Source organism: Aedes aegypti, chromosome 1 (assembly GCF_002204515.2).
Source record: "Aedes aegypti strain LVP_AGWG chromosome 1, AaegL5.0 Primary Assembly, whole genome shotgun sequence".
In the NCBI taxonomy this organism is placed as follows: domain Eukaryota; kingdom Metazoa; phylum Arthropoda; class Insecta; order Diptera; family Culicidae; genus Aedes; species Aedes aegypti.
In genome coordinates this window covers 307,213,468-307,226,374 of record NC_035107.1, presented here as the reverse complement: position 1 = coordinate 307,226,374, position 12,907 = coordinate 307,213,468, and the positions used below count along the sequence as shown (strand labels likewise).

The following is a 12,907-nucleotide window of genomic DNA, read 5'->3' as shown; positions in this document are numbered from 1 at the left end:
CCACATATCAAGTTTGTCGACTCGCCCTTTGTTTTCATTTTTGCAATGTTATTTTTAGATCGATAAAGCAGCACCGAATCTTTTCAGATATGTTGATAAAGCAGAACAAAATGTTGAGTAAACTTTGCAAAATATTGTAAACTCAATAAAATTCACTTTGAGTCAACTGAAATATAGTTAAATTTTGACGTTTGACGTTTGTAAATTCAATCAAAAATATAGTTGTCAACAACTATATGGTATAGTTATGTTTAACAATATACTGTCAATTCAACTATATTTTTAGTTATCTCCAAATTAACCTTAAAATATAGTTAAATTGACCGGAAAAATGATTACGAGCACTATATTTTGTTCTCCGTGCTGAATGCACAATATACTGCTTCGCGACTAAAAATGGGTAAACCAACGTGCGAAGTTCGATTTTTGACCAACTTCGCCGCGTCGCCAGTCGCTTCGCTATAGAGCGCATCTATGCCCTCCACCGTGTGCATTATGCGCACTATTGAGAATCGAGCTGCGACGCGGCGAAGTTGGTCAAAAATCGAACTTCGCACGTTGGTTCACCCATTTTTAGTCGCGAAGCAGTATATTTTGTTTAAACCGCCAAAGTGAAGTAGAGAATTCATTTCTTTAAACGATGATATTTTTAGAAGTACAGTCAACTTTCGTTCGTTGCACTAAACCCGTGGCCCGATTAGTGAAAGACTTTCACTAATCGGGCTAAGATTTGAGCTGTCAAAACACCGATTACAATAGAAATTCAGGGCTACCAACATTGACAAATTGCGGTTTACGTCAGAAAGTGACGCTTGCCTTCGTTTTAGGTGGGCTATAGCCCACTTAACGGGACACGCAGAAGAATTTCTGTATGTTGAGATAAAAATCCTGTCAATTACTTTTACTTACGCACAAATAGTTGATTCGGAATAAAATTAACTTATGCCAACACTAAATTAACGTCAAATCAAATACACACACTTCTTTGATTGAGCTATCGACTTGTACTTATAACAATTATAATTTTGATAATTATCACTATACGGAAACATTCACCTCCCTTGACTTCAAGTCATGCTCACAAATCTACTTACTTCTAACTTGCAAGGAATAGTGTAGGTGCTAAGATGACCACCTTTCACGCAGGATACCACATATCAAGTTTGTCGACTCGCCCTTTGTTTTCATTTTTGCAATGTTATTTTTAGATCGATAAAGCAGCACCGAATCTTTTCAGATATGTTGATAAAGCAGAACAAAATGCTGAGTAAACTTTGCAAAATATTGTAAACTCAATAAAATTCACTTTGAGTCAACTAAAATATAGTTAAATTTTGACGTTTGACGTTTGTAAATTCAATCAAAAATATAGTTGTCAACAACTATATGGTATAGTTATGTTTAACAATATACTGTCAATTCAACTATATTTTTAGTTATCTCCAAATTAACCTTAAAATATAGTTAAATTGACCGGAAAAATGATTACGAGCACTATATTTTGTTCTCCGTGGAGCCCAATTAAAACGAAGTGCAATTAAACGTAGTGCAACGAACGAAATTCGACTGTAGCGAAAAATGTTCCGAATACGTTTAAGCACAAAAATCGCTCACTCCAAAGTACACATAAACCTAACCTCAAATAGCTTGGATGTCCAACCTCAAACTATTACTTTTACGAGCCAGATCTCAATTTATGCTAAAGCAGTGGAATACACCCGATTCAGTTTTTGCACGGATTTTTTTACACGGCAGTGCAAAAAAGCTTCCATATGTATGCATACATTTTTTTCCGCCAAAACTTTATTTTATCATGAAACGTCGAGAAATGATGTTACTTTTTTTGCACGGTATGCACACGGAGAACAAAATATAGTGCTCGTGCTGCTTTATCGATCTAAAAATAACATTGCAAAAATGAAAACAAAGGGCGAGTCGACAAACTTGATATGTGGTATCCTGCGTGAAAGGTGGTCATCTTAGCACCTACACTATTCCTTGCAAGTTAGAAGTAAGTAGATTTGTGAGCATGACTTGAAGTGAAGGGAGGTGAATGTTTCCGTATAGTGATAATTATCAAAATTATAATTGTTATAAGTACAAGTCGATAGCTCAATCAAAGAAGTGTGTGTATTTGATTTGACGTTAATTTAGTGTTGGCATAAGTTAATTTTATTCCGAATCAACTATTTGTGCGTAAGTAAAAGTAATTGACAGGATTTTTATCTCAACATACAGAAATTCTTCTGCGTGCATCCTCCGTGCAAAAACAGAATAGGGTGTAAGGGATCGGGAATAGGGTGTAAGGGAAATATTACGTAACGCAACAGGGGGAGGGAGGGAATCTAAAATAGGCAAATTTTGCGTTACGTAACATTTGAATGAACCCTAAAACTAGGTATGCTGTTCGGCTCAAGAAAAGTAAAATTTTCTGCCCAAGAATTTTCCTACAATTGACATTTCTTTTCAACTGCGTACTGCGATCAAAGAAAAATGCTTTTCTTGAGCATTACTTGCAAGAAATTTCCCACGCATCGATTATTTTCTGTTGAAGTTCCCACGCATCGATTCTTTTCTGTTGAAGTGCATAAATACAACATGAAAAACAAACAAATGCAGAATGTAGCGAATGGATATTTCTACCTTTTCATTTAACTGTTTCACTGTTGACCCTCTTTTACCAGAAAAATAAAATGTTTTCCCCAACAAAGGCATGTAAAAAAATGCGTAAAAAATAAATCTGTCATTCACTGACTATAGTAGCGCTACCAAAGTATAGATGGCCAAAAGTATATTTTGTTTTGCGCTTGGAGGCCCATTGCGCTCATAAAAAGCTAGATAATCGTCATCATTCTAAATTCAAATTCAAAACCCAGTTTTTCCACTCAAAAAAAAAAAAAAAAAAAAAAACAATGTTTAGTCTTTGCACTACCATACTGCCGTGAATCGCAAGTCAGTCCCATCTGCATTTTCGTCAAAATTGAGTTGAGTTCAGTTTTCAACATCTTTTCCAATGCTCTTTCAGCTGCACTAATAAAATAATATGATTTGTTCGGAAAAATTAGGAAAAAACAGCAAGTCAAATTGTCCCATTATGAAAAGTAACCGCATATCAGTCCCACTACAGACTTTCGCACCATGGAACACAAAAATGCAACTTGTTTTGATTATCTTTATATTTTTCTCGGTAAGATATCATAGTGATAAGCAAGTTGTGGAAGTTTCATTAAGATTGGAACATGTTCCAATCCTCTGGAATTTTTTGAATATTCATATGGAAAACGAGTTTGAAAACTTCACAGCCCATTTTCTCAATGCCTACTTTTTACAGATGGGACTGACTTGTGATTCACGACAGCATAGCTGCAATAAAACGATTTTCATAAAGATTTTATTTTGTACGAAACTTTTTTCTTGTTTAAATCAAAGACATTATTGATTGCTGATTAATATTGAAGGGCCCATTTACAAATTTCATACCGCCTAGTGGGATTGGTGAGTGTTGTTAAGGTGTTACAGCTCATACAAAATTGACAATATTCATACAAAATGCGTAACGAAGGGGTGGGTGGATGTCGAAGACGGCCATTTTCTGCGTTATGAAGTTTTTGAATAAACCTTGAGCCCTAACGGGACATCCCTACGAAAGTCAGCCGGGTTTACACTACTTTTGTGCAAAAAATCAAAAGAGAAACACGCAAAGCACATTTTGCTTCAGTGTTGCTCTTACTCAAAACATTTCAAAATCACGACGCGAGCGCGAGAGAGAGCAAATCGCAGTCTAGCTGTAGGTGCGGGTGTTCTGTTTTCTTGCGTAGTATTCACTTTCCGGCGATATTTGGAGCCCCACGGGATGATTTCGGATTGACCAACAGAAGCCGTAATAGTGAGAACAAGCCGCCACAGCCATGGAGGTCGACGGCGAGACGCAGATCGAGGAGCTGGAGTGCGACATCCGAACGTTGCGAAAGCAGCTCAAAGCGAAGGTTCAACAGCTGAAGACCTTGAAAAAACATTTTCAGAAAGTAAGTACCCTCCCCACTAGGCCACACAGATTTATACAGAGGCAGAGACGCAGCACCAGCACATCTACCTACCCTGTACAATACTTGAGATCGTCTAGGTGCGATATAAGCCTTTCTGTGATTGAGTTGCAAAATCAGTTTCGCAATCTCTCTTTCGACTCTGTCGCATCGATGTCTGGCTGAGCGCGTCGACCAAGGTCAAATGGGGTGTTTCGAACCAAAGTGGAACATTTGCCAATAGATTCTATGACATTGTCCAGAAATTCTTCAGGAATCCGTTCTCCAGAATTTCAGTATAAGCATATTATAATTTGCTTGCTAATTTTGTTGCTAATTGCTTTGCTAATTTAATTGCTTTGCTAATAATCTAAAACAAATTTGCTTTGCTAATTTGTTTTAGAAATGGTCTATATTTTAATGCAAATTACTCAAAAATTTCTATGGTTTTAGGAAGGTCTCTAAAGAGTCTCTTTTCACCAAAATGTTCTCTAGTCACTTTTTTTTTGTCGTAGATGAATCCTGGTGCATAATTGTTAAAGGCTCCAGAATCTGGAGTCCAGATATGCCTTTAGCAGGCCTGGAGCGAGTCACTTTTTTCGACCTGGTCACTTAAAAGTCACTATTTGCAACAAAAAGTCACTAGTCACTTTTTAAGAAAAATGGGAGGTCACTAAAGTCACTATTTTCTGACCTGATGATAAATCAACGATAATCTGGATCAGCTTCTCAAACTTAATTAGAAGGACAGTATTGTTTTAATGTTTTTTTTTTATTATTCTAAGGCAAGCATTTGTTTTCCGATCAGCATATAAAAGTAACTATAGAGGAAAGATTTTTTTTGCTAACTTTCTAGAAAAAATCAGGTAAATTTCTGACAGAATATCTCAAATGCATTTGTTGGGTTTTCTGATAAAAGTTTTGATAAAGTTTTGACCAGAGTTGCTTAATATCAATCACATCAGCTGATGGCTGATGCTCTAAAACTATCAATATCACTTGTAAGCTATCAATATCACTTTGGTTTGACAACCAACAGCAGTGATGCGACAGCGCACTCTAGATCATAATCACTGCAGAATGAGTGATCACGTGGTAATTATCCATGCTATTATAGTTTTTCAGTGACCAACATATAGTTTCAATCTATCTGAAGCACTGTCAAAAATATCGTACTGATAAATTGCCATTTTATTTGCTTAATTTAAGGCTAAACTTAACCCATCAGTGATATCCATAGGCTAACACCATCAATGCACTGTGATGGAGTACACAGCATGATGTTGATGTGATATAGATTGATCCGAATTGTATCGCAGTCGGCTTGTACAAATCAGCAAATTTTATGCGTTGATAGTGACAGCGACCAGCTCTGGTTTTGACCTTTAAATTGTTGTTCAAATCCTGACAAACCGGCTGAGTTTATTTAGGCGAATCTCTAGATAAATCAATGGAGAATAGCCTGAAGGGATTTTTGACCTACATTTTGAGGAAATTCTACTGGCTGGAATTCGTAATTTAAATTTGTTAATATTGTTGATTATTAAGACAAATTTTTCATTTTTGAACTAATTGGAGTTATATTTAGTCACTATTTGGTCACTTTTTTAATAATTTTAAACACTAAAGTCACCATTATTGTACTCTCTGACCGCTACCAGCCCTGCTTTAGAGATTGTTACGTGAATATGTTAGAAACTAAGTAATCATTGAATTATAGATCGTATTAGTAGTAAGCCATGAATTATTTTCAAATAAATAATGTTCATTAGTTGCCCGAACCTCGCCTGAGTAAGACGTACTTTATCAGGTTATTCGCGTCTACGAAGGTAATTACCACAGTTGACCCTATGCGTGAAGCTCCGATTATTTTACATGACAAAGCATAGGAAGTCAATTTTCAAATGCTTCTAAAAAATTCAAAACACTTTTTAATTAAATTCTGTTAAGTGTACGGGGTTAGACTATTGATCAACTATAGAATCAGCAGCATATTGAGAAAAAAATATAAAACTCAAAATTATATGCCTATAATGTAGCCCATCAAATGTATATCAACATATACTGAAAAGATTTTAAATAACTATTGTAGTTAATTTTATATGAGCATTTGAAATTTCGCTTCCTATACCTTGCCGGGTAAAATTTTCGGCGCTTCACGCATCGAGCAAACTTTTCCCAGATGGCAGCACCGTACCTTCGTGCACTCGAATTGGCCCAGAACAGTTTCCATAGAAACGGCGTTGTTTGGCGGAGACATTTTTTTTCATCTTGAAAATTTTGAAGACTTTCGTGAAGAATGATGTCCAATCAAGCCGTTGATGGTGCCGTAGGTGCTCAAGATCAAGTCGTTGGAGATGGAAGACGTCTCGGTGCGCAAGCTGGCGGAACGAGATTACCCAGAGGTATGGTTTCGTTGCAAGCGAGAGAAGTGCTTCGTGGATCGGAAAATTACAATTCCTGGGCGTTTTGCACCAAGATGGTCCTCATCAAGGAGCGGACCTGGTGTGCCGTGAAGGAGCGTAATGAAGGAGATCCGGAAGTAAGTGAGGAATTGTCAGAACAAGCTCTGGCAACCATCTGCCTGAATATCGATCGGAGCATTTACGGGCTGGTGCAGAATGCGAAAACTGCTAAAGAAGCGTGGGACAACTTGCGGAACACGTTCGAGGACAGCGGTTCTACCCGCAGGATTGGTCTTCTTCGTAAGTTGACGGGTATTCGACTGGTAGGTGCCGAGAGGGACGATGATGTCATTTGCCAGTCCCCACAGGAGTACGTGAACGAAATTATGCTCACGTGCATGCAGCTGGCGGAAGTCGGCTTCAAGGTGGACGACACTTGGATGTTCAGTTTACTGCTGAAAGGTTTGCCGAAGAAGTACGATCCAATGATTTTGGGTCTGGAGTCATCCGGAGTGGCACTGACAGCGGACATGGTCAAGGCTAAGATCATGCAGGAGGTGAAGGTCACGGGCGGTTCAAAAGCGTCCGAAAACAATAATGCGTTTTTCAGCAAGCAAAACGCATCGAAGAAGCAAGTCGAGAAGTCTGGCGTGAAGTGCTTCCGTTGTAGGAAGCTGGGACACTTTGCGTCGGAATGCCAGAAGGAAGCGAGCGAGAAGAAGAAAGAGAAGCGTGATACTCAAAAAGGGCATGCGGCATTCTTTGCTGCACGTGCAGTGCAGTTATCTGAGCGGAACGACAGCGATTGGTTTTTTGATTCTGGTGCAACTGCACACTTGTGCCGGAACAAAAATATGCTGGAAAATCCGTTGAATGTGTCGACGAGGATCAACGTGGCCAACAATGCAGAGGTGGCCGTTGTGGCAAAAGGATCGGTGAAGCTGGAGGCAGATTGCGGTGAAGCGACAGTGGACCTCACGATGAGCGATGTTCTTTGCGTCCCTGATTTGGCGATTAATCTACATTCCGTAAGCAAGGTATGCCAAAAGGGATTTAAGGTGGTTTTTGCGAAGGAGGAGTGCAAAGTTGTCAACCGCGACAACAAGGTAGTTGCGATTGGCCTTGAAGTGAATGGCCTCTACAAGCTATCCGAAGTGAAGAAGCCCATTGCGAATTTGGTTCAGGACGACAAGTACGAGATGTGGCATCGGCGTATGGGGCATCTGTCCGCCGGTGGAATGAAGCGATTAAAGGAGATGGTAACCGGACTGGAATATGATGTGGAAACCTCGGAGAGATGCATACCGTGCATTCAAGGCAAGCATTGTCGTCAACCGTTCAAGGCGAAGGGGCACCGAGAAGACCGAGTATTGGAACTGATCCACTCGGACTTGTGCGGCCCTATGGAAACCAAGTCGATTGGAGGCAGCCGTTACTTTCTGACCTTCATCGACGACGCTAGTCGAAAAACCGTCGTTTATTTTCTGAAGTCTAAAACGGAAGTGCTCGAGGCGTTGAATGAATATAAGGCTTTTGCGGAGAACCAAACTGGAGAACGGATCAAGCGAATACGGACAGACAATGGCAAAGAGTATGTCAACCGAAATTTCCGAAACTTTTTGCGAAAGGAAGGAATCCAGCACGAGACGTCTGCTCCCTACAACCCGGAGCAAAATGGATTGGCAGAGTGGATGAATCGGACGTTGGTCGAGAGCGCGAGGAGTATGCTGTCCGATGCGGATCTGGATAACAGCTTTTGGGCAGAAGCAGTCGCAGTTGCATCGCATGTGGTCAATCGTTCGCCGACAAAGGGACTATCGGTAACCCCGGAGGAAAAGTTTTCTGGCAAACGGCCGGATGTGTCGCACCTTCGTATATTCGGAACCAATGTGATGGTGCATGTACCGAAGGAGAAGCGGAAGAAATGGGACAAGAAGTCTGAAGCGTGTATTTTCGTTGGCTACAGCGAAGGCTCCAAGGCGTACAGGGTGTACAACAAGGTGAGCAAGAAAGTGTTTGTCAGCAGGGATGTGATATTCCTAGATGAATGCCAATCGAAGCGCAGCAAGACGATAGATGAGCCAGAAGACAACGTGGAAGGGAGTGAGTTGATTATCCAGAGGGAACCAATGGAGGCTGACGATGTATCCGATGGTGCTGCAAATGAGGAGAATCGGTTGGACAAATCTATCTACAGCGATGTAGATTCGATTATCGATGAGGAGCAACAACCTTCCGTGCTCCCTCCACAATCAGAGGACCCACAATTGTTGGTAAGGCGCAGTGCGAGGGAGCACGTTACCCCAGGCAAGTATCGTGATTATATCATGAGCTGTAACATTTTTCCTGATAGCGTTTCCCAACCCGAGCAGATAAATTATGTTGACACGGGGATCGAACCACAGAAATTTCGTGAAGCAATTACCGGGCATGACAGCGACAGATGGAAGGAAGCGATGGTGGCGGAATTCGAGGCCCTGGCGGTGAACGAAACCTGGAATCTGGTCGACCTGCCGAGCGGGAGGAAACCCTTACAATGCAAGTGGGTCTACAAGGTGAAGACGAACCTGGATGGAACTGTGGAGCGATACAAAGCTCGTTTGGTGATAAAGGGCTTTTCCCAGGTGAAAGGCGTCGACTACAACCTGTTTTCACCTGTAGTTCGTTATGCTACCATCCGGTACCTAATGTCGATGACTGCCAAGATGAACCTCCAAATCCATCAGCTTGATGCGGTGACGGCGTTTTTGCAAGGAGATCTAAGTGATGAAGCCATTTACATGGTACAGCCGGAAGGATTCGTCGATCCAAATTCATCCAGGAAAGTTTGTCGGCTGCGTAAAGCACTCTATGGCCTCAAGCAAGCCAGTAGGGTGTGGAACCAAAAATTGGACGCTGAGTTGAAACGGATAGGACTGAAGCGATCATCCTACGATGCGTGCGTGTATTTCAAAGTTGAAGGTGGTATGATTTTGATTGTAGCCGTATACGTGGATGACATGTTGGTGTTTTCGAACAACCAGCGTTGGGTGGATAGGCTGAAGAAGGACCTGATGGCCAAATTTCAAATGAAGGACATCGGTTTGGCCAGCAAAATTCTTGGAATGCGAGTGACCAGAGACGATAGCCGAGTGATGCTCGATCAAGAGAGCTACATCAACGATTTGCTGCAGCGATTCAATGTTGTCAATTGCAATGTCGTGGCGAATCCTGCTGATCCAAACCAGAAGCTAACGAAGGAGATGTGTCCAAACACCGATGAGGAACGAACGCTGATGGAGAGCGTGCCATACCGAGAGCTGGTGGGAAGTCTGCAGTACTTGGCGCAGTCGACTAGACCGGACATTAGACATTAGTTTCGCAGTCAACATGGTAAGCCAGTTCTGTCAAAATCCAGGAAAGGCACATTGGACAGCAGCGAAACGAATACTGCGGTATTTGAAAGGTCGGAAGAAGCATTCGTCGGCTACAGTGACGCGGACTGGGGAAACGATCCTGATACTCGTCGTTCGATCACTGGCTATGTTTTCAAGCAAGCAGGTGGTGCGATTTCGTGGAGTTGTCGGAAGCAAGCCACAGTTGCTTTGTCCACAATGGAGGCGGAGTATATGGCTGTTTCAGCGGCGACCCAAGAAGCCCTGTGGTGGCGTGGACTACGTGAAGAGCTCCAAGGGATATCCGAAGCTGTTCAAATCCGTTGCGATAATCTCAGCGCTGTGCATTTGGCAAAGAAGGAGGTCGGATATTCACCCCGCAGCAAGCATATTGATATCCGACACCATTTCGTGCGAGAGAAATTGGCGAGAACATCATCGGACTTGAGCACGTTGGAACAGGTGAGCAAATCGCGGATGCTCTTACCAAGGCGATTCCAGTAGCGAAGCTTGAAGGAGTGATGAAGACCCTTGGAATTCTGTAATTCAAGATTAAGGGGGAATGTTAGAAACTAAGTAATCATTGAATTATAGATCGTATTAGTAGTAAGCCATGAATTATTTTCAAATAAATAATGTTCATTAGTTGCCCGAACTTCGCCTGAGTAAGACGTACTTTATCAGAATATTCTACAGGGTTTCCAGGAATATCTGCACGGATTTCTCAAGAATATGCTTCATGAATTCTTCTACTCATCCAGAGATATCTTCTAGAATACTGTCAGGAACTCTTCTAGGGGTCTCCCCAGCAATACTTCTAGGGATTTCTCCACCAATTCGCCCAAGAATTTGTTCAAAAATTACTCCAGCGATTTCTTGAGAGATGCTTAGAGAAATATGTAGGATAAGGAGAGGTAAGATGGGTCACCTAGGCAAAGGACCACCTTTCCCATATACAAATCGAAATGATCGTTTTTTTCTTTCTGGAGCTTTCTTCTTCTTTCTGGCATTACGTCCCCACTGGGACTGAGCCTGCTTCTCAGCTTATGAGCACTTCCACAGTTATTAACACGACCCTCAGCTTGGTCTTGCTGAATAGCTGCGCGTTTACCGCTACGGCTAGCTGGGCCCCATGAGCCGCTGGAGCCTCTCACACACTAATAAGCTATGGATATTAGGTAAATGAAAAATCATACAATTTGATACCCGTCTTTTGACGAGCAGTTTCCAGAACGTATGTTTAAACTATATTTAGAAAAAACCAAGCAACAAAATGAGTCACCTATTATTAAACTCATTTTTTCTCTAAACAAATATGCAATACTTACAATATTTTTTCCACTAACCTAACCTTTCCCTACTTCTTCTTCTTCTTGGCATCTCTTCTTGGGATCTCTTCCTAAATTGGCCTATTGCATTGGCTTCTTATGATGGTGGCCAAACTAGGAATAGGATGGCCAAAATGGGTGTACTGCAGTAAACTTATTAAGGAAAGTAAATGTTTATAATAATTTTGGAATGGAATTAGTCGCATAAAAAATGAAGTTAGACGCTCTAGAATGGCTGTCAGTGAAGCAAAGAATTGTTTATTTGACAATGGTGTTCGTTTTTAAAGTAGTCAACGGTTTGCTGCCTTGATATTTGTGTGACAGAACTGAAAGACGAAGATTTAACACAAGAAACGCGGACGAAATCAGAACAAAAATCATTATACTACAAAGGAATTAATGTTTTAGATTCTATGCCAATACAAATAAAGAGTGCAACGACTCTGTCACAGTTCAAGAGCCACAATGATTGGTTGTCTACGCAAAATTCGTTATCTCATTTGGATTGGTCTCTTTCCAGAACTGCATCAACAAATTGAACAACAATGAAATCGCTCGCTACAGTCGCCAGATCATTCTGTCCGAAATCGGCGTCCAGGGCCAGCTGAAGTTGAAGCGATCTTCCGTTCTGGTAGTCGGTGCCGGTGGACTTGGCTGTCCCTCGGCACTCTATCTGGCCGGAGCGGGGATCGGTCGGATTGGCATTCTGGACTACGATGAAGTCGAACTGACCAACCTGCACCGGCAGCTGCTGCACACGGAATGCTCCGTGGGCCTCACGAAAGTCGAATCCGTTCGGTCGTATCTGGAGGAACTCAACTCACAGATCGAAATCGTAACGCATCATATCCAGTTGAGCAGCGATAACGCCTTGCAGACTCTAGAGTCGTACGACATAGTGGTGGATGCTACGGACAACGTGGCCACCCGATATCTACTGAACGACGCTTGTGTCCTATTGAAGAAACCTTTGGTTTCCGGCAGTGCCTTACAGCTGGAAGGACAGCTAACGGTGTACAACTTTAACGGGGGACCATGTTACCGATGTTTGTTCCCGAATCCACCTCCACCGGAAACGGTGACAAACTGTGGCGATGGAGGTGTCCTTGGAGCAATCACCGGAGTTATCGGAGCGCTGCAAGCCCTCGAAACTATCAAAATCATCCTCGGCAACTCGGGAGTCCTTTCCGGACGGCTACTACTATTCGACGGCCACCAGAGCACCTTCAGAAACCTGAAACTGCGACCGAAGAAGGCCGACTGCGCGGTCTGTTCCGACAATCCCTCCCTCACCCAGCTGATAGACTACGAGCAGTTTTGCAGCATGAAAGCCACCGATAAGGACTCGCATCTCAACCTCCTGGCGCCGCACGAACGCATCACCGTGCAAGAATACAAAAGCCTTGCTGAAAGCAACGTGCCTCATCTTCTCGTAGACGTGCGGGGTGCAAATCAGTTCGAAATCTGCCAACTTCCCACATCGATAAACGTTCCCATCGATGACATTCTGAAGAACCGACGGACGACCGAAGTGACGCAACTGGCCGCGACTGGAGGTCCCGTATTTGTCGTGTGTCGTCGAGGTAACGATTCGCAGCTGGCCGTGCGTCATCTGTCGGTACTGTTTCAGGAGCAAGGGTTGGCACCGCCGCGGGACATTGTCGGAGGATTGCACGCCTGGACGCACAATATCGATCCGGAATTTCCTATCTATTGAATATCGGGTTGGGGAGAATATATATGTACAGCGAAATGTACGAAAAAGTTAAGTGCGGAAA

The 12,907-nt window shown here is 42.2% G+C and overlaps 1 protein-coding gene across 1 annotated transcript; it reads left to right on the top strand.

The window, feature by feature from the left end:
* The first annotated feature begins 3,735 nt into the window (after nt 1-3,735).
* Nucleotides 3,736-12,898, top strand: LOC5565143 (adenylyltransferase and sulfurtransferase MOCS3). The gene is made up of 2 exons (XM_001649460.2): nt 3,736-4,025; nt 11,650-12,898. The coding sequence occupies exons 1-2, from the start codon at nt 3,909-3,911 to the stop codon at nt 12,844-12,846; spliced, it is 1,314 nt and encodes a 437-aa protein (XP_001649510.2). The 5' UTR covers nt 3,736-3,908; the 3' UTR covers nt 12,847-12,898.
* The last annotated feature ends 9 nt before the right edge of the window (nt 12,899-12,907 follow it).